At 42.5% G+C, this 25,924-nt stretch overlaps 1 protein-coding gene across 1 annotated transcript in view; it reads left to right on the top strand.

Annotated features, from left to right (window-relative positions):
- Window positions 1–25,254, top strand: part of TTLL4 (tubulin tyrosine ligase like 4) — a 388,835-nt gene extending 363,581 nt beyond the window's left edge. Inside the window, exons 18-19 of the mRNA XM_053712432.1 lie at window positions 24,418–24,488; window positions 24,593–25,254. Coding sequence (XP_053568407.1) covers window positions 24,418–24,488; window positions 24,593–24,740 — 219 coding nt within the window. The 3' untranslated portion in view covers window positions 24,741–25,254. The remainder of the gene's footprint in view (window positions 1–24,417; window positions 24,489–24,592) is intronic.
- Window positions 25,255–25,924: the final 670 nt, after the last annotated feature.

Raw genomic sequence — 25,924 nt, 5'->3', positions numbered from 1 at the left:
CAGCTTTGCTGCCTTGAAACTGGAGCTCAGAGGTGGCTGTGTTGTTTTCAGAAGATAGCCTTTTGTCTCCAATAGGTTAATTCATTTTTTCTATCCTGTCTGCGGGCTCCGAATTTTCTTCGGTTTTATAAAGGTTTCTTACCTGTGTTTGACTAGTTTAGCGGTTGTGTCTGCTAGACTATGGTACAGTGGGGAGCTTGTGGCTTCCTTGAAGCACCATAAGTCATATGGTGTATCAGGGATCTGAGGGTAGACCTGGGTTCTTTCTCGCGATCGCCTTTTCTATGTGGAATTGATCTCTGGTCCTTGTCCTTCTTAGAAGTTCATTTCTTTTGCAAGATGTACCGAGTCCACGGATTCATCCTTACTTGTGGGATATTATCCTTCCTAACAGGGAGAGGCAAAGAGAGCACCACAGCAGAGCTGTCTATATAGCTCCCCCTTAACTCCACCCCCAAGTCATTCTCTTTGCCGGCTCTAAGCAGGAAGGGTAAAGTGAAAGAGGTGTTAAGAGTTTATTTTTAAATGGTACCGGTGTTGTACTATTTACTCTCTGGCAGGACATAGATGAAGATTTCTGCCTGGCGGATGATGATCTTAGCATTTGTAACTAAGGTCCACTGCTGTTCCCACAGAAGCTGAGGAGTACAGGAAAACTTCAGTGTGAGGAACGGTTTCTTGCTATACAGCAATGATGTATGTTCAGTCATTTTTTCTGCAGAGACTGTGTTAACTCAGAAAGGCTTACAGTATCCCCATTAGGGGAAGGGTAAGCAGTTATCCTAGTTTATAAGGGGCATTACTAGCTTGCATAAAGGGCTAATCTTAGGCACTCAGTTTGTATATGATATATTAGGCAAACGTTTGTGGGTGCTGGGAGTAACATTTTTATTTCTTATGGGCTTATTTAGGGGTTTTTATGGTGAAAATATTTTTATTCATAAATTTTTACAAATACAAAAACAGTAAACAGTGGTCATAAGTTCCAACATTCTCAAGTCGCTCGGTACAAATCACATACATTACAAAGAAAAACACTTTGACATATGGGTACAAATGTGTCTCCACTCTCCTAAGATGTTTTGTGGTCCTATTTTATATAAGTTTTGCTTGGCCTAGTCCATTCCTGCCCCCCCCCTCCTCCTCGAGGCTTCATAGTAATGTATGAAGGGTTCCCATTGCTGAAGAAATGTTTTTTTATCGTCTAGATATTCTGCTGTGGCGCTCGCCATATCAAAGTGATATATCATCTTTTGTTTGATCATATCAAAACTAGGGGGGGTTCCCTTCCAAAATTGGGCTATGCTCAGTCTGACAATAGTACAGATCCATCTTGCTAACTTATTATTATGTTTGGAGATTCCTGGAATCGGGAAGTGGAGGAGAGCCTGCTCCATTGTCAACGTTATTGTTTTTTGGAGAATCTCACTCACTAGGGAGGAGGCCTGATTCCAAACTTCCTTAACTAGTCTACAGTCCCACCACATGTGGGCGTATGTCCCAGTTTCGCCGCACCCTCTATAGCAAAGTTTGGTGAGAGGGTCTCTATTTAGGGGTTTTTATAACCCACATGGCTTACAAAACAGGTTTGATAGATTTTGTGTAGGCCCCAGCAACATCGAGTGAGATGGGCGGGGCCTATTTTTGCGCCTCAGTTGCGCATTTAATTTATGCAGACAAGCAGCAAGCAACATCTCCAGTGGTCCTGGTACACTTCTGGGGCCTAATCGAAGCTTTATCCCCATTATCGTTCCCTAAGGGCAGGTAGGCGCTGACAGGGTTTTTTTTTACCGGTTTTAGACATTTGTCAATCCGGTTTTCTCATTTGGGGGTTTATTGCTTAATTACTTGTGGTGCAATCTTTCTAAAGCTTAGTGGGTGTACTGTAAAAATTTCGGAAAATTTGAGGCAAATTTAAGCAGTTTTGCAGTTTGTGTATGCCTTTTTTTTCTCTTAAAGGCACAGTACCGTTTTTGAAAATTGTGTTTTTCTCTTGTTAAGTGTGTTCAGTCCACGGGTCATCCATTACTTATGGGATATATTCTCCTTCCCAACAGGAAGTTGCAAGAGGATCACCCAAGCAGAGCTGCTATATAGCTCCTCCCCTCACATGTCATACCCAGTCATTCTCTTGCAAGTCTCAACAAAGAAGGAGGTCGCGAGAGGAGATAGGAGTTTTTTATCTAATTATTCTTCAATCAAAAGTTTATTATTTTAAAATAGCACCGGAGTGTGCTGTTTTTTTCTCTCAGGCAGTATTTAGAAGAAGAATCTGCCTGCGTTTTCTATGATCTTAGCAGACGTAACTAAGATCCACTGGCTGTTTTCACACATTCTGAGGAGTGGGGTAACTTCAGAAAAGGGGAGAGGTATGTGCAGTAATATTTTCTAGGAATGGAATTGACTAAGAAAACACTGCTGTTACCCATATGATGTAAGTACAGCCTTTAATGCAGTAGTAGCGACTGGTATCAGGCTGATAAATGTATGCGCAGTTGAGTTATTTTCTAGGGACTAGAATTTGACTGAGAAAATACTGTTAATACTGAAATAAATGTATGAGCCTTAACTGCAGTAGAAGCGACTGGTAGCAGGCTTAGTGATAACTTTGCATAACACTGGAAAGTTGTTTTAAAACGTTTACTGGCATGTTATTCGTTTTGTGAGGTACTTTGGTGATAAATCTTTTTGGGCATGATTTTTTTCCATATGGCTAACGTATATTTCTGCATAGAAACCATTGTAACAGGTCTCCCACTGTTGTAATATGAGTGGGAGGGGCCTTTTTTAGCGCCTTGTTGCGCAGTTAAAATTCTAGCACAGTCTTCCTGCTTCTTCCTCCTTGATCCAGGACGTCTCCAGAGAGCTCAGGGGTCTTCAAAATTCATTTTTGAGGGAGGTAATCAGTCACAGCAGACCTGTGACAGTGTGTTTGACTGTGATAAAAGCGTTAAATCTTAAATTGATTATCCGTTTTTTTTTTTGGGTATTGAGGGGTTAATCATCCGTTTGCTAGTGGGTGCAATCATCTGCTAAATTCATACATTTACTGTTATAATTGTTGGCTATAACTGAATTCATTGTTATTTCAACTGTGACAGTTTTTATGTTTAAAAGCCAATGTGGAGCCCAATAGAAATATGTGTACCAATTGTATTGATGTTACTTTAAATAAAAGTCAGTCTTTACTGGTAAAGAAATTATCACCAGACAACGAGGGGGAAGTTATGCCGCCTAACTCTCCTCACGTGTCAGTACCTTCGCCTCCCGCTCAGGAGGTGCGTGAGATTGTGGCGCCAAGTACATCAAGGCCCTTACAAATCACTTTGCATGATATGGCTAATGTTATGAAAGAAGCGCGCCGATGACACGAGAGCCATGTCCGATACTGCGTCACAATTTGCAGAACATGAGGACGGAGAGCTTCATTCTGTGGGTGACGGATCTGATCCGGGGAGACCGGATTCGGAAATTTCAAATTTTAAATTTAAGCTTGAGAACCTCCGTGAATTGCTAGGGGAGGTGTTAGCGGCTCTGAATGATTGCGACATGGTTGCAATCCCAGAGAAATTATGTAGGCTGGATAAATACTATGCGGTACCGGTGTGTACTGACGTTTTTCCTATACCTAAAAGGCTTACAGAGATTATTAGCAAGGAGTGGGATAGACCCGGTGTGCCCTTTTCCCCTCCTCCGATATTTAGAAAAATGTTCCCAATAGACGCCACCACACGAGACTTATGGCAGACGGTCCCTAAGGTGGAGGGAGCAGTTTCTACTTTAGCCAAGCGTACCACTATCCCGGTGGAGGATAGTTGTGCTTTCTCAGATCCAATGGATAAAAAATTAGAAGGTTACCTTAAGAAGATATTTGTTCAACAAGGTTTTATATTACAGCCCCTTGCATGCATTGCGCCCGTCACTGCTGCAGCGGCATTCTGGTTTGAGTCTCTGGAAGAGGCTATTCGCACAGCACCATTGGATGAGATTATGAACAAGCTTAAAGCCCTTAAGCTAGCTAATGCATTTGTTTCGGATGCCGTTGTGCATTTAACCAAGCTCACGGCTAAGAACTCCGGATTCGCCATCCAGGCGCGCAGAGCGCTATGGCTTAAATCCTGGTCAGCAGATGTGACTTCTAAATCTAAATTGCTTAATATTCCTTTCAAAGGGCAAACCTTATTCGGGCCCGGCTTGAAATAAATTATTGCTGACATTACTGGTGGTAAGGGTCACACCCTTCCTCAGGACAGGGCCAAATCAAAGGCCAAACAGTCTAGTTTTCGTGCCTTTCGTAATTTCAAGGCAGGAGCAGCATCAACTTCCTCCGCTCCAAAACAGGAAGGGACTGCTACTCGTTAGACAGGGTTGGAAAGGCAACCAGTCCTGGAACAAGGGCAAGCAGGCCAGAAAACCTACTTCTGCCCCTAAGACAGCATGAAGAAAGGGCCCCCTATCCGGAAACGGATCTAGTGGGGGGCAGACTTTCTCTCTTCGCCCAGGCCTGGGCAAGAGATGTCCAGGATCCCTGGGCATTGGAGATAATATCTCAGGGATACCTTCTGGACTTCAAAACTTCTCCTCCACAAGGGAGATTTCATCTGTCAAGGTTATCAACCAATCTAATAAAGAAAGAGGCATTTCTACGATGTGTACAAGACCTCTTAGTAATGGGAGTGATCCACCCGGTTCCGCGGACGGAACAAGGGCAAGGTTTTTACTCAAATCTGTTTGTGGTTCCCAAAAAAGAGGGAACCTTCAGGCCAATCTTGGACCTGAAGATCTTAAACAAATTCCTAAGGGTTCCATTGTTCAAGATGGAAACTATTCGAACAATCCTACCCATGATCCAAGAGGGTCAATATATGACCACAGTGGACTTAAAGGATGCCTACCTTCACATACCGATTCACAAAGATCATCATCGGTTCCTAAGGTTTGCCTTTCTAGACAGGCATTACCAGTTTGTAGCTCTTCCCTTCGGGTTGGCTACGGCCCCAAGAATTTTTACAAAGGTTCTGGGCTCGCTTCTGGCGGTACTAAGACCGCTGGGCATAGCGGTGGCTCCGTACCTAGACGACATTCTGATACAAGCGTCAAGTTTTAAAAATGCAAAATCTCATACAGAGATAGTTCTAGCATTTCTGAGGTCGCATGGGTGGAAAGTGAACATGGAAAAGAGTTCTCTGTTACCACTCACAAGGGTTCCCTTTCTAGGGACTCTTATAGATTCTGTAGAGATGAAGATTTACCTGACTGAGTCCAGGTTATCAAAAATCCTAAATGCTTGCCGTGTCCTTCATTCCATTCCAAGCCCATCAGTAGCTCAGTGCATGGAAGTAATCGGCTTAATGGTCGCGGCAATGGACATAGTGCCATTTGCGTGCCTGCATCTCAGACCGCTGCAACTATACATGCTAAGTCAGTGGAATGGGGATTACTCATATCTGTCCCCTTTACTAAATCTGGACCAGGAGGCCAGAGATTCTCTTCTCTGGTGGTTGTCGCGGGTTCATCTGTCCAAAGGAATGACTTTTCGCAGACCAGATTGGACGATTGTAACAACAGATGACAGCCTACTAGGCTGGGGTGCAGTCTGGAACTCCCTGAAGGCTCAGGGATCGTGGACTCAGGAGGAGAAACTCCTCCCAATAAACATTCTGGAGTTAAGAGCAATATTCAATGCTCTTCTAGCTTGGCCTCAGTTAGCAACCCTGAGGTTCATCAGATTTCAGTCGGACAACATCACGACTGTGGCTTACATCAACCATCAAGGGGGAACCAGGAGTTCCCTAGCAATGTTGGAAGTCTCGAAGATAATTCGCTGGGCAGAGTCTCACTCTTGTCATCTGTCAGCGATCTACATCCCAGGCGTGGAGAACTGGGAGGCGGATTTTCTAAGTCGCCAGACCTTTCATCCGGGGGAGTGGGAACTTCACCCGGAGGTGTTTGCTCAACTGACTCTTCGTTGGGGCGAACCGGAGCTGGATCTCATGGCATCTCGCCAGAACGCCAAGCTTCCTTGTTACGGATCCAGGTCCAGGGACCCGGGAGCGGTGCTGGTAGATGCACTAGCAGCCCCTTGGGTTTTCAACATGGCTTATGTGTTTCCACCATTTCCGTTGCTACCTCGACTGATTGCCAGGATCAAACAGGAGAGAGCATCAGTGATTCTGATGGCGCCTGCGTGGCCACGCAGAACCTGGTATGCAGACCTAGTGGACATGTCGTCCTGTCCGCCATGGTCTCTGCCTCTGAGGCAGGACCTTCTAATTCAGGGTCCTTTCAACCATCCAAGCCTAATTTCTCTGAGGCTGACTGCATGGAAATTGAACGCTTGATTCTATCAAAGCGTGGTTTTTCGGAGTCGGTAATTGATACATTAATACAGGCTCGGAAACCTGTTACCAGAAAAATTTACCATAAGATATGGCGTAAATATTTATATTGGTGTGAATCCAAGAGTTACTCATGGAGTAAGGTTAGGATTCCTAGGATATTGGCTTTTCTACAAGAAGGTTTAGAAAAGGGTTTATCCGCTAGTTCGTTAAAGGGACAGATTTCTGCTCTGTCTATTCTTTTACACAAACGTCTGGCAGAGAATCCAGACGTCCAGGCTTTTTGTCAGGCTTTGGCTAGGATTAAGCCTGTGTTTAAGACTGTTGCTCCTCCGTGGAGCTTAAACTTGGTTCTTAAAGTTCTTCAGGGTGTTCCGTTTGAACCCCTTCATTCCATTGATATTAAGCTTTTATCTTGGAAAGTTCTGTTTTTGATGGCTATTTCCTCGGCTCGAAGAGTCTCTGAGTTATCTGCCTTACATTGCGATTCTCCTTATCTGATTTTTCATTCAGACAAGGTAGTTCTGCGTACTAAACCTGGGTTTTTACCTAAGGTTGTTTCTAACAGGAATATCAATCAAGAGATTGTTGTTCCATCATTATGTCCTAATCCTTCCTCAAAGAAGGAACGTCTTTTGCATAATCTGGACGTAGTCCGTGCCCTGAAGTTCTACTTACAGGCAACTAAAGATTTTCGGCAAACTTCTTCTCTGTTTGTCGTTTATTCTGGTCAGAGGAGAGGTCAAAAGGCTTCGGCCACCTCTCTCTCTCTTTGGCTTCGTAGCATAATACATTTAGCCTATGAGACTGCTGGACAGCAGCCTCCTGAAAGAATTACAGCTCATTCCACTAGAGCTGTGGCTTCCACCTGGGCCTTTAAAAATGAGGCCTCTGAACAGATTTGCAAGGCTGCAACTTGGTCTTCACTTCATACCTTTTCAAAATTTTACAAATTTGACACTTTTGCTTCTTCGGAGGCTGTTTTTGGGAGAAAGGTTCTACAGGCAGTGGTTCCTTCTGTTTAATGTTCCTGCCTTGTCCCTCCCATCATCCGTGTACTTTAGCTTTGGTATTGGTATCCCATAAGTAATGGATGACCCGTGGACTGAACACACTTAACAAGAGAAAACATAATTTATGCTTACTTGATAAATTTATTTCTCTTGTAGTGTGTTCAGTCCACGGCCCGCCCTGTCTTTTTTTGAGGCAGTTCTAAATTTTAATTAAAACTCAAGTCACCACTGCACCCTATAGTTTTTCCTTTCTCGTCTTGTTTCGGTCGAATGACTGGATATGACATGTGAGGGGAGGAGCTATATAGCAGCTCTGCTTGGGTGATCCTCTTGCAACTTCCTGTTGGGAAGGAGAATATATCCCATAAGTAATGGATGACTCGTGGACTGAACACACTACAAGAGAAATAAATTTATCAGGTAAGCATAAATTATGTTTTTTCATTAAATAAAGTGTTTTCCAAGCTTGCCTTTCTCATTACTAGCCTGTTAAACATGTCTGACATTGAGGAAACTCATTGCTCAATTTGTTTAAAAGCCATTGTGGAACCCCCTCTTAGAATGTGTCCCACTTGTACTGATATGTCTATAAATTGCAAACAGCATTTTTTTTTTATTTTTTTTTTTTTTATTAAATATGTTTTTATTGAGGGAATTGCACTTACAAATACACAAGAACAGTTTGCCCCAACATGGACATAGTATAAAGCATATAGTAAAACAAGTATTGTGGACAATTATAAATGTAGAAGGACAGATATAGAGATAAATCTCCTGTCAAATTCACAAAATGTTTTCAGGTTAAAGTATACATCAAATGAATAGAAGTTGGAGAGCAAACTCAAAATCGCCCTCTTTTCCCTCAAAGATGACTGAAGCCACTTTTGGACTTCTATGAATTAAGGGTACTATTCAGAGGGCTTTTAGGCAGCACAGACCCAATCAAGGCCTACGCTGAATAGCTCCTCCCTATGGCAGATAGGACCCTGGTGAGGTCCGAGAAGCTCAGAATAATATAGGAGGAGATGATATAACCAGATAGTACAACATTAAATATTTCAGTTTCTCATATTATGTCAGAGAAACAAACTGTAGAAACTGCGTCTCATAAAAGTTCACATACTGATAAATAAAGGAATGTTGTTCACCAAGATACAAATATGGGAAGAGCATTGAGGCTAGAAAACTAACAGACCAAAAATTGCAGGCTCAAAAGGAATTATCAATCACCCGATGGTTAGTGAGTGCTTATACCACCACGGTGGGTAGCATATGAAAGAAAACATAAGCATTGGACGTCCTAGAATCTCTGAGCCTTAGGCAGCATAGTAATAATTCTAGAAAAAGCATTAGATATATGTGAGGTTGCAAATACAGAAAGCCAATAGTGAGACGCAGCTTGCAGATAATAAACAATGCATGACATTCATAATATATTGTTACATTAGTGACATTCGAAGAGCCAATTTTTACACTCATATGGGTATATTTTCTAACCGAGGCTCTACGAACAGGGCAGAGACTTCATAACTCTGCCAGATAGGAGCATAGAGGATAAATTATTTATACCTTTACTACACAATTGTGAGAGGGGGGGGAAGCAGGAAGGATGAGGAAAGAGGGGAAGGAGAAAAGGAGGGGGGAGAAGAAAAAGGGGAGGAAGGGGGAGAGGAAGGGGAAAGGATGGAGAGGGGGGGGAGTGAGGGAAAAGGGGGAGGGGGAGGAAAGGGAGGGGGGAAAGGAGGGAAGGAGAGGAGGAGGAAGGGAGGAGAAGAAGGTTGGAGGGGAGTAGGAGAGGGGAGAAGGGAGGAGGGAAAGGGGGGAAGATGGGGGGAAAAAGGGGGGAGAGGGGGGGAGGAGGAAGGAAAGAGGGGGGGGAGGGGGGAAGAGAGGCGGATCTAAGACAAGTATTGTGGTCCCATTCCTTGAAAAAAAAAAACAGCTACCCAAGTAATATCTGAAAACTAGCATTCTCTTTCCCAATAACACATATCATCAGGAGGAGGCTGCAATGGTATGAGAGGGATAAACTGTTCACTATATATGGATAGAGATTAGATTAGAAAAGAGCAAAGGGCAGACAGTGGTAATCTACAAGTACAGGGGACATATCAGTTGCATATTTAGATCCACAGTTAGCCAAATAATCAGAGAGGATATAGGTTCTCATATCTCCAGTAAGCTGACAAATATGAATATTCCTGGGGCCACAAGATAAAATGTTCACAAAATTGAGTCTGTGAGTTCAGACCTAACGGTCGTCATATGGGATTGCAATGTTAGAACAGAGGCACCCTGCTGAACATGGCGGTAGCTGCACAAATGACAGCCACAGTAGGAATGCTCAGCCCACACCGGTCTTTACAAACAGTTGTCTCACCAAGACGCCAAGTAAATCCAGAGTTTCCCAGCATGATATGTCCATCCGATGTAGCCTCAGGCTGTTGGTTTTGTCGGAGTAGAATTGTCTTCTGCGCGCACCCTCCTGAAGTGTAGCAGCGCAATGGTAGGAGCTCCCACAGTCCCCCCTGGGTATCTGGATTAAGAGATCTGACCTGTACCGGATCGCTGGTAATCCACAGGCCTCTGATTCTGCGGTGAGTTATCCGGGGGTTGATCAATATCCTCCTGAGAGTCACTGCGCTGTGCGTTCAAAGCTGCATGGGGTGCCACATCCGAGACTTCAGTAGCAATTTCTGCATGGGTATCCGCCATGATGGTTAGGAGGCGGTCAAATCTGCGGCCCATCTTGCACTCGAAGTCCTCCTGCCAGTTGTGCAATGCCGCTAACAGCCCCTCCATGGTCTGAGTCCTCACGCTCCAGCAGGCACCGCTCCAAAAAGCCAGCTCGGGCCCTCTTTCTATTATCTTGCTGCGAGGTACGTGGTATACAGGTCACTCAGGGAGACCCCGAGCTCGGCAAGGCCTCAATCTGTCGCTCCTCTCTGGAGTCCAAAACCTTCTTATAAATCGCCAGCGAGGTCCTCAGCTATTGCAGGGCTCCTTTAGAATGAGTACATCTCTTGTGCTGTGCGAATTAGCTAAATTTTATAACTTTTTTATTATTTATTGCAGGAGCCATGTTCAAACACATCCTCTCTGCATGATAGCTGGCTCCGCCCGCAAACAGCATATTTTGACTTATAACCATTGGATGATTCTCAGACAGAAGGAAATCAGGTTTTGCCATCTAGTTCTCCCCAAGTGTCACAATTCTTTCACCTTGCAAGATATGGTTTCAGTTATGAATACTACCCTCACAGAGGTTTTATCTAAACTGCCAGGGTTGCAAGGGAAGCGCAGTAGCTCTGGGTTAAGAACAAATGCTGAGCCTTCTGACGCTTTAGTAGCCATATCCGATATTCCCTCACAATGTTCTGAGGTAGGGATGAGGGATTTACTATCTGAGGGAGAGATTTCTGATTCAGGAAGGATATTCCCTCAGACAGATTCAGATATGACGGCATTTAAATTTAAGCTAGAACACCTCCGTTTATTGCTCAGGGAGGTTTTAGCGACTCTGAATGATTGTGACCCTATTGTAGTTCCAGAGAAATTGTGTAAAATGGACAAATATTTAGAGGTTCCTGTTTATACTGATGTTTTTCCGGTCCCTAAGAGGATTTCGGACATTGTTACTAAGGAGTGGGATAGACCAGGTATTCCGTTCGCTCCCCCTCCTGTTTTTAAGAAAATGTTTCACATATCTGACACCATAAAGGACTCATGGCAGACGGTCCCTAAGGTGGAGGGAGCTATTTCTACTCTGGCTAAGCGTACAACTATACCTATTGAAGACAGTTGTGCTTTCATTGATCCTATGGATAAAAAATTAGAGGGTCTCCTAAAGAAAATTTTTGTTCATCAAGGTTTTCTTCTTCAACCTATATCGTGCATTGTTCCTGTAACCACTGCAGCTGCCTTTTGGTTTGAGGCTCTTCAGGTGGAGACCCCACTAGATGATATTCTGGACAGAATTAAGGCTCTTAAGCTAGCTAATTCTTTTATTACAGACGCCGCTTTTCATTCGGCTGATGTGTCATCTAAATCTAAGCTTTTTACCATCCCTTTCAAAGGTAAGACCCTTTTCGGGCCTGCACTGAAAGAGATCATTTCAGATATCACTGAGGGTAAGGGTCATGCCCTCCCTCAAGTTAAATCAAATAAGACAAGGACCAAACAAAATAATTTTCGTTCCTTTTGAAACTTCAAGGGTGGTCCCGTTTCCTCTTCCCCTGCTGCAAAGCAAGAGGGGAACTTTGCTCAATCCAAGCCAACCTGGAGACCTAACCAGGCTTGGAACAAGGGTAAACAGGCCAAAAAGCCTGCTGCTGCCACTAAAACAGCATGAAGGGGTAGCCCCCGATCCGGGACCGGTTCTAGTAGGGGCAGACTCTCTCTTTGCTCAGGCCTGGGCAAGAGACGTTCAGGACTCCTGGGCCGTAGAAATTGTAACCCAGGGGTATCTCCTAGATTTCAAAGATTCTCCTCCAAGGGGGAGATTCCATCTTTTTCAATTGTCTGTAAACCAGACAAAAAGAGAGGCGTTCTTACGCTGTGTAGAAGACCTTTTTACCATGGGAGTGATCTGCCCAGTTCCAAAAGCAGAACAGGGACAAGGTTTCTACTCCAATCTGTTTGTGGTTCCCAAGAAAGAGGGAACCTTCAGACCAATTTTAGATCTCAAGATCCTAAACCAATTCCTAAGAGTTCCATCCTTCAAGATGGAGACCATTCAGACTATTTTACCAATGATCCAGGAGGGTCAATATATGACCACCGTGGATTTAAAGGATGCGTATCTACACATTCCTATCCACAAAGATCATCACCAATTCCTCAGGTTTGCCTTTCTGGACAGGCATTACCAGTTTGTGGCTCTTCCCTTCGGGTTGGCCACGGCACCAAGAATCTTCACAAAGGTGCTAGGGTCCCTTCTGGTGGTCCTAAGGCTGCGGGGCATAGCAGTGGCGCCTTATCTAGACGACATCCTAATTCAAGCGTCGACTTTCCAACTAGCCAAGTCTCACACGGACTTAGTGTTCGCCTTTCTAAGATCTCATGGGTGGAAGGTGAACGTGAAAAAGAGTTCCCTTATTCCTCTCACAGGAGTTCCATTCCTGGAAACTCTGATAGATTCGGTGGACATGAAAATTTTTCTGACAGAGGTCAGAAAATCAAAGATTTTAACCACCTGCCGAGCTCTTCATTCCATTCCTCGGCCGTCAGTGGCTCAGTGTATGGAGGTAATCGGACTTATGGTAGCAGCAATGGACATAGTTCCGTTTGCATCTCAGACCACTGCAACTATGCATGCTCAAACAGTGTAATGGGGATTATGCAGATTTATCTCCTCAGATAAATCTGGATCAAGAGACCAGAGATTCTCTTCTTTGGTGGCTGTCACAGGATCACCTGTCCCGGGGAATGTGTTTCCGCAAGCCAGCGTGGGTTGTAGTGACGATGGACCCCAGCCTACTGGGCTGGGGTGCAGTCTGGAATTCCCTGAAAGCACAGGGTTTGTGAATTGAGGAGGAGGCCCTCCTACCAATAAATATTCTGGAATTAAGAGCGATTTTCAATGCTCTTCAGGCGTGGCCTCGGCTGGCTTCGGCCGGATTCATCAGATTTCAGTCGGACAACATCACGACTGTAGCTTACATCAATCATCAGGGGGGAACAAGGAGTTCCTTGGCAATGGAAGTTTCCAGGATAATCCGATGGGCAGAGACTCACTCTTGCCATCTATCAGCGATCTATATCCCAGGGGTAGAGAACTGGGAGGCAGATTTTCTAAGTCGTCAGACTTTTCATCCGGGGGAGTGGGAGCTCCATCCGGAGGTGTTTGCTCAACTGGTAAGGCTATGGGGCACACCAGAATTGGATCTGATGGCGTCTTGTCAGAACGCCAAACTTCCTTGTTACGGATCCAGCAGTGCTCTAGCAGTACCCTGGTCGTTCAACCTGGCTTATGCGTTTCCACCTTTCCCTTTCCTTCCGCGTCTGATTGCCAGAATCAAACAGGAGAGAGCTTCTGTGATTTTGATAGCGCCTGCGTGGCCACACAGGACTTGGTATGCAGACCTGGTGGACATGTCATCTCTGCCACCATGGACTCTGGCATTGCGACAGGACCTTCTGATTCAAGGTCCGTTCAAGCATCCAAATCTAATTTCTCTGCAACTGACTGCTTGGAGATTGAACGCTTGGTTTTATCAAAGCGTGGTTTCTCTGAGTCGGTCATAGATACCTTGATTCAGGCTCGAAAGCCTGTCACCAGGAAAATCTATCATAAGATATGGCGTAAATATCTTTTTTGGTGCGAATACAATGGCTACTCATGGAGTAAGATAAGGATTCCTAGGATTTTGTCTTTTCTTCAAGAAGGATTGGAGAAAGGATTGTCAGCTAGTTCCTTAAAAGGACAGATATCTGCTCTGTCTATTATATTGCACAAGCGTCTGGCAGATGTCCCAGACGTTCAGGCTTTTTGTCAGGCTTTAGTTAGAATCAAGCCTGTGTTTAAACCTGTTACTCCTCCATGGAGTCTTAATGTTCTTCAGGGGGTTCTGTTTGAACCCATGCATTCCATAGATATTAAAATTCTATCTTGGAAAGTTCTGTTTCTAGTTGCTATGTCTTCAGCTCGAAGGGTTTCTGAATTATCTGCATTACAATGTGACTCGCCTTATCTTGTTTTTAATGCTGATATGGTGGTTTTGCGTACCAAACCTGGGTTCCTCCCTAAGGTGGTTACTAACAGGAATATCAATCAGGAGATTGTTGCTCCTTCTCTGTGTCCTAATCCTTCTTCTAAGGAACGTTTATTGCACAACTTGGACGTGGTTCGTGCTTTGAAGTTCTATTTGCAGACAACCAAAGATTTTCGTCAATCATCTTCTTTGTTTGTTGTCTATTCTGGAAAACGTAGGGGTCAAAAGGCTACGGCTACCTCTCTTTCCTTTTGGCTGAAAAGCATCATCCATTTGGCTTATGAGACTGCTGGACAGCAGCCTCCTGAAGGAATTACTGCTCACTCTACTAGAGCGGTGGCTTCCACGTGGGCTTTTAAAAATGATGCTTCTGTTGAACAGATTTGTAAGGCTGCGACTTGGTCTTCGCTTCATAAATTTTCCAAATTTGATACTTTTGCTTCTTCGGAGGCTATTTTTGGGGGAGAGGTTTTGCAAGCAGTGGTGCCTTCCGTTTAGGTTCCTGTCTTGTCCCTCCCTTCATCCGTGTCCTAAAGGTTTGGTATTGGTATCCCACAAGTAAGGATGAATCCGTGGACTCGGTACATCTTGCAAAAGAAAACAAAATTCATGCTTACCTGATAAATTTCTTTCTTTTGCGATGTACCGAGTACACGGCCCGCCCTGTCTATTCAAGACAGATAGTATTTTTTTTTAAAAAAAAAACTTCAATCACCTCTGCACCTTATAGTTTCTCCTTTTTCTTCCTTGGCCTTCGGTCGAATGACTGGGGGATGGAGTTAAGGGGGGAGCTATATAGACAGCTCTGCTGTGGTGCTCTCTTTACCACTTCCTGTTAGGAAGGATAATATCCCACAAGTAAGGATGAATCCATGGACTCGGTACATCGCAAAAGAAAGAAATTTATCAGGTAAGCATAAATTTTGTTTTCCCTGGGTGGCTGTCTTTAGCAACCTTGGGTTTGCTTTAGTCATTTTGGGGTTGTTTACCTTAGTTGATAGTCCTTTAGATATCTTATGGGTCCTCAGTTTTCCCCCTCTGGCGTAGGTGAAGTTTCTTTTCCTTCGGATCGAGGGTTAGTTCCGTGTGATTAGCAAGCCCGCGGGACTTAGCTCCTCGGGGGCTTTTTGTGCTCAATGGATTCTAGGAGTTCTGAGTGGTCTCTAACACGGCCTTGTAGGTTGTTTAACTGATGGGCAGTTACTTGGTCCTTTCAGGTTTTTAACCCCTTGTTTCTAAGTGTTAGTTTTTTATTGGGTTTTGGGTAATTTCAGGCTGTGGTGCCCTTCGAATAGGGGGCCGCGTTCTGTACCCGCCCTTTGTTTGCATTCAGTGTCCTCTATAGCTTGGGTATTGTTTTCCCAAAAGTAATGAATGCAGCTGTGGACTCTTCCTGTTTATGAAGAAAAACTTAAATTATGCTTACCTGATAATTTTCTTTTCTTCTGACGGGAAGAGTCCACAGCTCCCCGCACGCGCTTTATCTATGGGGCGGCCGTATCTTAGTTTTTATTCTTCTGGTACCTTTTTCACCCTAAAATTTTTCCTACTGTTCCTTGTTCCCTTGGAAGAATGACTGGGGGATGAGAGAAGTGGGGGTGGTATTTAAGCCTTTTAGCTGGGGTGTCTTTGCCTCCTCCTGGTGGCCAGGTTCTGAATTCCCAAAAGTAATGAATGCAGCTGTGGACTCTTCCCGTCAGAAGAAAAGAAAATTATCAGGTAAGCATAATTTGTTTTACTTCATTCTTTTGGTATCATTTGAAGAGCATACCTAGATACGCTCAGGAGTATGCACGACTAAAGCACTACATGAAAGCAGTGTTTGCAGCAATGTTTGTAATGAAGTAGAAAACCTCTGCAATATACTTTCGTTATTTATTTTGTCTTCTTTTCATGTAATTCCATTCTGAAGTTGTGAGCTTTTCAGTTCCTGTTAGAAATGGAAGTGCAGAACTATGTTACATTCCGCACAGCCATTGGCTGCCGCTGCATACTCTGACCTATTTATAACTGTCCCTAATTGGCCACAGCAGAAGGTAACCTAAGCAACAACATGGCAGCTCCCATTGTTTTATAGACACTAAAACTTTCCACTTGTTTTGTCAATATTTAAACCGCTAATGAAACTTTATAAAATACATCTACATGTTGTTCTCATACTAATATTCTCTTTGAATGCATTATTCTAATTTATTTAGTGTTTAATGTCCCTTTTAAGGTATTTCTCTTATTTTAACTTATTGCAGAATCCAGCTGGTAAAGCTCTGCATTTTATACTGGGCACGCCATCTTGTAGTTTGCGTATTGTTGCATCATGTGACAGAAGCGTTGCGCTTTCACAGATCTGGCATGTTACCAGATTTTTGACAGATGTGCCCTTTCACTTCAGTTTAGCTGATATAATAGAGAACTGAGTCATTACATATTTGCAGGTTTTTTTTGCACAGTTTAAAAGTTACATAACAAATATAAGCTTTAAGTTGGTGGTGCCCAGGGTGAAGAAGCATAGTTTCACAAATGAATACTTGTAAGGGGTTAAAATAGAGAATGACTGACAGCTGCAGGTACAGTAGGAAAAACAATAGCATGGTGAATAGTAACCCACTACTGTAGTTGTACTATGTAGTCCCCTTAATATTTCATCTGGCCATGTATATTTCCAACTATCAATAGCAAACAGTCGTTTGCGTATCCACTACTGTGCTGTCCAAAGCACAGCTCTTGCTACATAATCTTAACTATAGGAGCTATTTCATTGAGTTTATTTAAACATCAATGACTTCTGTGAGAATCCATATGTATACTTTGATCCAACACCATAACAGACTGAGTTGAACAGTCCAATCAAGAACAATTACCTTGTGATCTTGATTAGTATCCACCACACTGCCATAGTTTACAATTATCTGCTGAAAAAGTAAAGCGCAACTTAAATGGACAGTCAACACCAGAATTTTCTCTTGTAAGGTGTATCCAGTCCACGGATTCATCCATTACTTGTGGGATATTCTCCTTCCCAACAGGAAGCTGCAAGAGGACACACACAGCAGAGCTGTCTATATAGCTCCTCCCCTAACTGCCACTCCCAGTCATTCTCTTGCAGCTCTCGACAAGAAAGGAAGTATCAAGAGATATGTGGTGACTTAATGTAGTTTATCTTCAATCAAAAGTTTATTTTTAAACGGTACCGGCGTTGTACTGTTTTTGCCTCAGGCAGAAATTAGAAGAAGAGTTCTGCCTGAGGTTTTTGATGATCTTAGCGGTTTGTAACTAAGGTTCACTGCTGTTCTCACACATAACTGAAGAGTATGGGAAAACTTCAGCTGGGGGAATGGCCTGCAGAATTACCTGCTCTGAGGTATGTTCAATATATTTTTGTCTAGAAAATGCTGACAGTGCCTGATATATTTAAGGTAAGCCTCATTACAGTGATTTAACAAACGACTGGGATCATGCTTGCAGTAAAGGGTAATATTCATGTTAATTGCTCTTATTACTTAGTATGTAAAACGTTTGCATGATATATAAAGAACGTTTTTTACGGAAGGTGATAAATCTTTATTTGGGGCCTAGTTTTCCACATGGCTGATTAGATTTCTCCTAGGAGTAGTTATTTATGGCCCTTTCACTTTGAGTGCATGGTGGGAGGGGCCTATTTTTGCGCTCTAATTGCGCAGTAGTTTTTGCAGTCTGAGACATCCAGCTTCCCTGAATGAGTCCCCTGACATATAGGACCTCTGTAAAGGGTTTTTGTTCCTACAAAAGTCGTTTTAAGGGCAGGTAGGAGCCACAGTAGAGCTGTGGCAGTTTGCTTGTGACTGTTTATAACGGTTTTATCGTTTTTCTGATCCGTTTTTGAGCCTGAGGGGTTAATCATCCATTTGCAAGTGGGTGCAATGCTATTTCAGTCTATTATACACACTGTAAAAATTTCGTAGAGTTTACTGCTTTTTTTCACTGTTTTGCAGTTTGTGATTGTTTTTTTTTCCCTTAAAGGCACAGTACCGTTTTTTATATTCTGTTTTTTCACATTTATTAAAGTGTTTTCCAAGCTTGCTGGTCTCATTACTAGTCTGTTAAACATGTCTGACATAGAGGAAACTCCTTGTTCATTAGGTTTAGAAGCCATTGTGGAACCCCCTCTTAGAATATGTACCAAATGCACTGATCTTACTATAAATTATAAAGACCATATTCTGGCTTTAAAAGATTTATCACCAGAGGAAATTGACAAGGGGGAAGTTATGCCGACTAAAAAGCGAGACAGCTCTGGGGCTAGAACAAATACAGAGCTCTGACGCTTTAGTAGCTATGTCTGGTATACCCTCACAATGTGCAGAAGCCGAAGCAGGAGAGCTTCTATCTGTGGGTGATTTTTCTGATTCAGGGAAGACACTTCAACCTGATTCTGATATGTCTACATTTAAATTTAAACTTGAACACCTCCGCGTGTTGCTCAGGGAGGTTTTAGCAACTCTGGATGACTGTGACGCCATTGTAGTCCCAGAGAAATTGTGTAAGTTGGATAAATACTATGCAGTACCTGTTTACACTGATGTTTTTCCAATCCCTAAGAGGTTTTCAGAAATTATTACTAAGGAATGGGATAGACCAGGTCTACCGTTCTCTCCCCCTCCTGTTTTTAAAAAGATGTTTCCTATAGATGCCGCTACACGGGACTTGTGGCAGACGGTCCCTAAGGTGGAGGGAGCAGTCTCTACCCTAGAGAAGCGTACAACTATCCCTGTCGAGGACAGTTGTGCTTTTCTAGATCCAATGGACAAAAAATTAGAGGGTTACCTTAAGAAAATTTTTATTCAACAAGGTTTTATTCTCCAGCCTCTTGCATGCATTGCCCCAGTCACTGCTGCTGCGGGCTTTTGGTTTGAGTCTCTAGAAGAGGCTCTACAGGTAGAAACCCCTTTGGATGATATCCTTGACAAGCTTAAAGCTCTTAAGCTAGCCAATTCATTTGTTTCTGACGCCGTTGTTCATTTAACCAAGCTAATGGCTAAAAATTCAGGTTTTGCTATTCAGGCGCGTAGGGCGCTATGGCTTAAATTCTGGTCAGCTGACGTTGCTTCTCAACATTCCCTTCAAGGGGCAGACCCTATTCGGGCCTGGACTGAAGGAGATCATTTCTGATATTACTGGAGGAAAAGGTCACACCCTTCCTCAGGATAGGTCCAACAAATTAAGGACCAAACAGACTAATTTTCGTTCCTTTTAAAACTTCGAGTGGCGCAGCTTCAACTTCCTCTAATACAAAACAAGAGGGAAATTTTGCCCAGTCCAAGCCGGTCTGGAGACCTAACCAGGCTTGGAACAAGGGAAAGCATGCCAAAAAACCTGCTACTGCCTCTAAGACAGCATGAAGGATCAGCCCCCGATCCGGAAACGGATCTAGTAGGGGGCAGACTTTCTCTCTTCGCCCAGGCTTGGGCAAGAGATGTCCAGGATCCCTGGGCGTTGGAAATTGTGTCCCAGGGATATCTTCTGGATTTCAAAGCTTCTTCTCCAAAAGGGAGATTTCATCTAACAATTATCTGCAAACCAGGTAAAGAGAGAGGCATTCTTACATTGTGTTCAAGACCTCCTTGTTATGGGAGTGATCCACCCAGTTCCAAAAGAGGAACAGGGGCAAGGCTTCTATTCAAATCTGTTTGTAGTTCCCAAGAAAGAGGGAACCTTCAGACCAATCTTAGATCTCAAGATCTTAAACAAATTTCTCAGGGTCCCATCCTTCAAGATGGAGACAATTCGAACCATCCTACCTATCCAGGAGGGTCAATATATGACTACCGTGGACTTAAACGATGCTTATCTTCACATTCCGATACACAGAGATCATCGGTTTCTCAGGTTCGCCTTCCTAGACAGGCATTACCAGTTTGTGGCTCTTCCCTTTGGGTTAGCCACGGCACCAAGAATCTTTACGAAGGTTCAAGGGTCACTCCTAGCGGTCCTAAGGCCGCGGGGTATAGCAGTAGCCCCTTACCTAGACGACAGGCGTCGAATTTTCGAATAGCCAGGTCCCATACGAACATTGTTCTGGCATTCCTGAGGTCTCATGGGTGGAAGGTGAACGAAGAAAAGAGTTCTCTATCCCCTCTCACAAGAGTTTCCTTCCTAGGAACTCTGATAGATTCTGTAGAAATGAAGATTTACCTGACAGAGGCCAGGTTGTCAAAACTTCTCAATTCCTGCCGTGTTCTTTATTCTACTTCTCGCCCTTCAGTGGCTCAGTGTATGGAAGTAATCGGCTTAATGGTAGCGGCAATGGGCATAGTGACGTTTGCCCGCCTACATCTCAGACCGCTGCAACTTTGCATGCTCAGTCAGTGGAATGGGGATTACACAGATTTGTCCCCTCTACTAAATCTGGATCAAGAGACCAGGGATTCTCTTCTCTGGTGGCTATATCGGGTCCATCTGTCCAAGGATATTACCTTCCGCAGGCCAGATTGAACAATAGTAACGACAGATGCCAGCCTTCTGGGCTGGGGTGCAGTCTGGAACTCCCTGAAGGCTCAGGGCTCGTGGACTCAGGAGGAGGCAATTCTTCCGATAAACATTCTGGAACTAAGAGCGATATTCAATGCTCTTCCGGCTTGGCCTCAGCTTGCTGCGGTCAGGTTCATCAGATTTCAGTCGGACAATATCACGACTGTAGCCTACATCAACCATCAAGGGGAAACAAGGAGTTCCCTAGCAATGTTGGAGGTTTCAAAAATAATTCTATGGGCAGAGGTTCACTCTTGCCATCTATCAGCTATCCATATCCCAGGAGTAGAGAACTGGGAGGCGGATTTTCTAAGTCGGCAGACTTTTCATCCAGGGAAGTGGTAACTCCATCCGGAGGTATTTGCACAGTTGATTCAACTTTGGGGCAAACCAGAACTGGATCTCATGGCGTCTCGTCAGAACGCCAAGCTTCCTTGTTACGGATCCAGGTCCAGGGATCCCAAGGCAGCGCTGATAGATGCTCTAGCAGCGCCTTGGTCTTTCAACCTGGCTTATGTGTTTCCACCGTTTCCTCTGCTCCCTCGTCTGATTGCCAAGATCAAGCAGGAGAGCGCTTCGGTGATTTTGATAGCACCTGCGTGGCATGCAGATCTGGTGGACATGTCATCCCTTCCACCATGGACTCTGCCGCTGAGGCAGGACCTTCTACTTCAGGGTCCTTTCAACCATCCAAATCTAATTTCTCTGCGTCTGACTGCTTTTATCAAAGCGTGGTTTCTCTCAGTCGGTCATTGATACCTTAATTCAGGCTCGAAAGCCGGTCACCAGGAAAATCTATCATAAGATATGGTGTAGATATCTTCATTGGTGTGAATCCAAAGGTTACTCATGGAGTAAGGTCAGGATTCCTAGAAATTATCTTTTCTCCAAGAAGGATTGGAGAAGGGATTGTCAGCTAGTTCCTTAAAGGGACAGATTTCCGCTCTGTCTATTCTTTTGCACAAGCGTCTGGCTGATACTCCAGATGTTCAGGCGTTTTGTCAGGCTTTAGTTAGAATCAAGCCTGTGTTTAAACCTGTTGCTCCGCCATGGAGTTTAAATTTAGTTCTTAAGGTTCTGCAAGGGGTTCCGTTTGAACCTTTGCATTCCATAGATATTAAACTTTTATCTTGGAAAGTTCTGTTTTTAGTAGCTATCTCCTTGGTTCGAAGAGTTATCTGCTTTACAATGTGATTCCCCTTATCTCATTTTCCATGCAGATAAGGTAGTGTTACGTACCAAACCTGGTTTTCTTCCTAAGGTGGTATCTAATAAAAATATCAATCAGGAGATTGTTGTTCCTTCACTATGTCCTAATCCTTCTTCAAAGAAGGAACGTGTCTTACACAATCTTGATGTGGTTCGTGCTTTAAAATTTTATTTACAAGCTACGAAGGATTTTCGTCAAACATCTGCTTTGTTTGTGGTCTACTCTGGACAGAGGAGAGGCCAAAAGGCTTCGGCAACTTCTCTTTCTTTTTGGCTAAGAAATATAATCCGTTTAGCTTATGAGAATGCTGGCCAGCAGCCTCCTGAAAGAATTACAGCTCATTCCACTAGAGCGGTAGCTTCCACATGGTTCCACAGATTTGTAAGGCGGCGACTTGGTCTTCGCTTCATACTTTTTCTAAATTCTACAAATTTGATACTTTTGCTTCTTTGGAGGCTATTTTTGGGAGAAAGGTCTTACAGGCAGTGGTGCCTTCCGTTTAAGCGCCTGCCTTGTCCCTCCCTTCATCCGTGTCCTATAGCTTTGGTATTGGTATCCCACAAGTAATGGATGAATCCGTGGACTGGATACACCTTACAAGAGAAAACAAAATTTATGCTTACCTGATAAATTTATTTCTCTTGTGTTGTATCCAGTCCACGGCCCGCCCTGTCATTTTAAGGCAGGTGTTTTTTATTTTTAAACTACAGTCACCACTGCACCCTATAGTTTCTCCTTTCTCTTGCTTGTCTTCGGTCGAATGACTGGGAGTGGCAGTTAGGGGAGGAGCTATATAGACAGCTTTGCTGTGGGTGTCCTCTTGCAGCTTCCTGTTGGGAAGGAGAATATCCCACAAGTAATGGATGAATCCGTGGACTGGATACACCACAAGAGAAATAAATTTATCAGGTAAGCATAAATTTTGTTTTTGTTGTTTAAAAAGATAATCCCTTTATTACCTATTCCGCAGTTTTACATAACCAACACTGTTATAGAAAAACACTTTTTTTTACCTCTGTGATTACTTTGTATCTTTGCTTCTGCAAACTGCTCCCTTATTTCAGTTCTTTTGACAGACTTGCATGTTAGCCAATCAGTGCTCACTCCAGGGTAACTTCACGTGCATGAACTCAATGTTATCTATATGAAACACATGAACTAACACCCTCTAGTGGTCAAAATACATTCAAATTTAGAGGCAGCCTTCAAGGTCTTAGAAATTAGCATATGAACCTCCTAGGTTTAGCTTTCAACTAAGAATACCAACAGAACAAAGCAAAATTGGTGATAAAAGTAAATTGGAAAGTTGTTTAAAATTGCATTCCCTATTTAAATCATGAAAGTTTTTTTGGACTTGACTGTCCTTTTAAGCGCACACATCTTAGTAGATTAAAGTTACACTGTCCCAGCAGAGTACTTTAAAATCAATAAGGGCAATCGATAAACCCTAGAGAAAGATGGCGAAGACATGTTTCTCCCCTCCCACTCTGGCAGCACAGGACATTAATGGTTATTGATTGTAATTGCTCAAGTGATTGTGCTGTATAAAGGAGATGTTCCTCTTCCAAAATACTTGCAAAATTACACACTCCAATAAAGTGCTCTGTTAACACAATAGGCACACAATAGAACTCATAATCTACTTTTTCATTCAAGCCACCAGGGTGAGAATCCACCATGTTTCACATTGCAATAATCTTTTAACTTCATTAACCCCTCTATGACATAATGAAACATGCTCAAAATATGATCATAAACTGTCTAACATCACTATTGTGGTAATAATGTTATATATTTCTGCAAGCACTGCTGACATATGCATGATGTCGTGCCTAACTAGGTATGCTTGTCTGCAAAGGTTACCAAAAGAACTAAGGCAATGTAATAATAAAAGTAAATTGGAAAGTTATTTTATTTATTTAATATTGCTTGCTCTCTAAAAATGAATGGTTAGTTTTGATTTTCAACTTATTTAAATATGTTAAAAGTATAGCTCTTCATATTCACTTCTGTGATTATCACTAGACCCCTCTCTGTTCCATCTTTGGCAGGTTCATGGGTTCTTCTATTTTCTACAGCCAATAGGCTTTTAAATCAACCCTGACACAAACTAAATTTCAAAAGTTGGTCTTATGTTGTGTGTAATGCTCCTCATTCAGTCAGGTTTTGCCTATTTTCATTACCAACCACAACAGCAATTCTACTTATGTCTGGGATTTGGGACAGAAGATCATCATTATCTAATCACCAATTAAAAGTATGCTTGCTTTTTCCTCATACTTGGTAGAACCTGCATTGTAATTTCAATTGGGAACTTAACTTGTGGAACACATCAATTCAAGTTTGTGTCAGTAATTTTGAAATGATTTTGACTGTATGTGGGACAATTACAAATGCTAGTAATGAAGGGAAAGCATTTGTATATGTCTATCCATATCAGTATTGTAAAAACTTTTTTTTATAAGTGTGGACTTTTTGGAGTAAATAAAGACATTTATGGAAACATTAATTTATATGTATGCAGAAATCTTATGATTTTATTATGTTTTAATTACACATTGTGACACCTCTCAACCTATAACCTTTATTTGTGAAATGGACAAGTCATTCATACTATAACATGCTTTTTTTTCACACAGTGGTCTTTACCAAAGTCTCACAGTGACCTCTATCTAAATGGATTCAGCAGGTCAGAAGTGATGAAATGCTGGTGAGTGCTACACTAGTAGTTGGCGGGAATATATTGTTTCAATATGAACTGATATGTAATATTTAAGAAAATTCTATATTGTATGGTTTTTCTTTCTATTTTAGTAAATCTCCCATCAAATCAGAAGCTAAAGAAGAGGGTCTGGAATGCCAAAAGACATCTCCTTTCAGGCATAGCTCTGTGGATCTCCAACAACCGGAACTCACTGAAAGACCACACTCCAAAGTGTCAGAATCTGCCTTGGTCATATAACAAATCTTTTACTCAACTGAATATTCCTACCCTGTGGGTAAAAATCTACCTCAGAAGATAATGTATTACAATGAACAGCCTCAGCAAAGACAAAGTGAGACTGTGCTAATTTCAGATGACATTAGTTTACTATACCTTTAGATGTTTAAATGAGAATGCCCCTCCTTATTGTATGCACATTTATTTATTTTTAAAACATCCTAATAAGTGCCTGGAGATGAGCTCCTTAAATACAAATGGGATCAAGACTTCATATTGACTGGACTGTTTTTCAGGAAGTGGTTATGCAGAGCAGTTCATTGCATAATTAACAGTTAAGAACTTTGATTGCATTCTGATCTTTCATATTTAATATGTTAAGGATTTTGTGAGGCCAACAATGGAGACTTAACATTTTGGATATAGGTAGTCAGGAATGTTTGCCACAGAATTTATACTTATTTTGTCATATGTTGTGTTAAGTGTGAGAATTGCCAAAATAATATATTAATAAACAGTATAACTTTATATCAAATATTTGGATATCTGTCCATCAGTTTGTTGCTTGAAACTTGCGGTTTATAGAGAATATAGTCACAGAAGACATAATGTGCCGTACAAAATGTTTTGTTTTTTTCTTTTAACTGTATCATTACAAAGGTCCATTTTCATTGTTGGTGTGTGTGTGTATGTATGTATGTATATATAATATATATATATATATATATATATATATATATAATATATACACACACACACACAGTATCTCACAAAAGTGAGTACGCCCCTCACATTTTTGTAAATATTTTATTATAGCTTTTCATGTGACAACACTGAAGAAATGACACTTTGCTACAATGTAAAGTAGTGTGTACAGCCTGTATAACAGTGTAAATTTGCTGTCCCCTCAAAATAACTCAACAGCCATTAATGTCTAAACCGTTGGCAACAAAAGTGAGTACACCCCTAAGTGGAAATGTCCAATTAGCCATTTTCACTCCCTGGTGTCATGTAACTCGTTAGTGTTACAAGGTTTCAGGTGTGAATGGGGAGCAGGTGTGTTAAATTTTGTTATCGCTCTCACACTCTCTCATACTGGTCACTGGAAGTTCAACATGGCACCTCATGGCAAAGAACTCTCTGAAGATCTGAAAAAAGAATTGTTGCTTTACATAAGGATGGCCTAGGCTATATGAAGATTGCCA

Source organism: Bombina bombina, chromosome 1 (genome assembly GCF_027579735.1).
Source record: "Bombina bombina isolate aBomBom1 chromosome 1, aBomBom1.pri, whole genome shotgun sequence".
NCBI classification, from domain to species: Eukaryota; Metazoa; Chordata; class Amphibia; order Anura; family Bombinatoridae; genus Bombina; species Bombina bombina.
The sequence above is the reverse complement of the archived record's forward strand: the minus strand, read 5'-3'. Positions and strand labels throughout refer to the sequence as shown.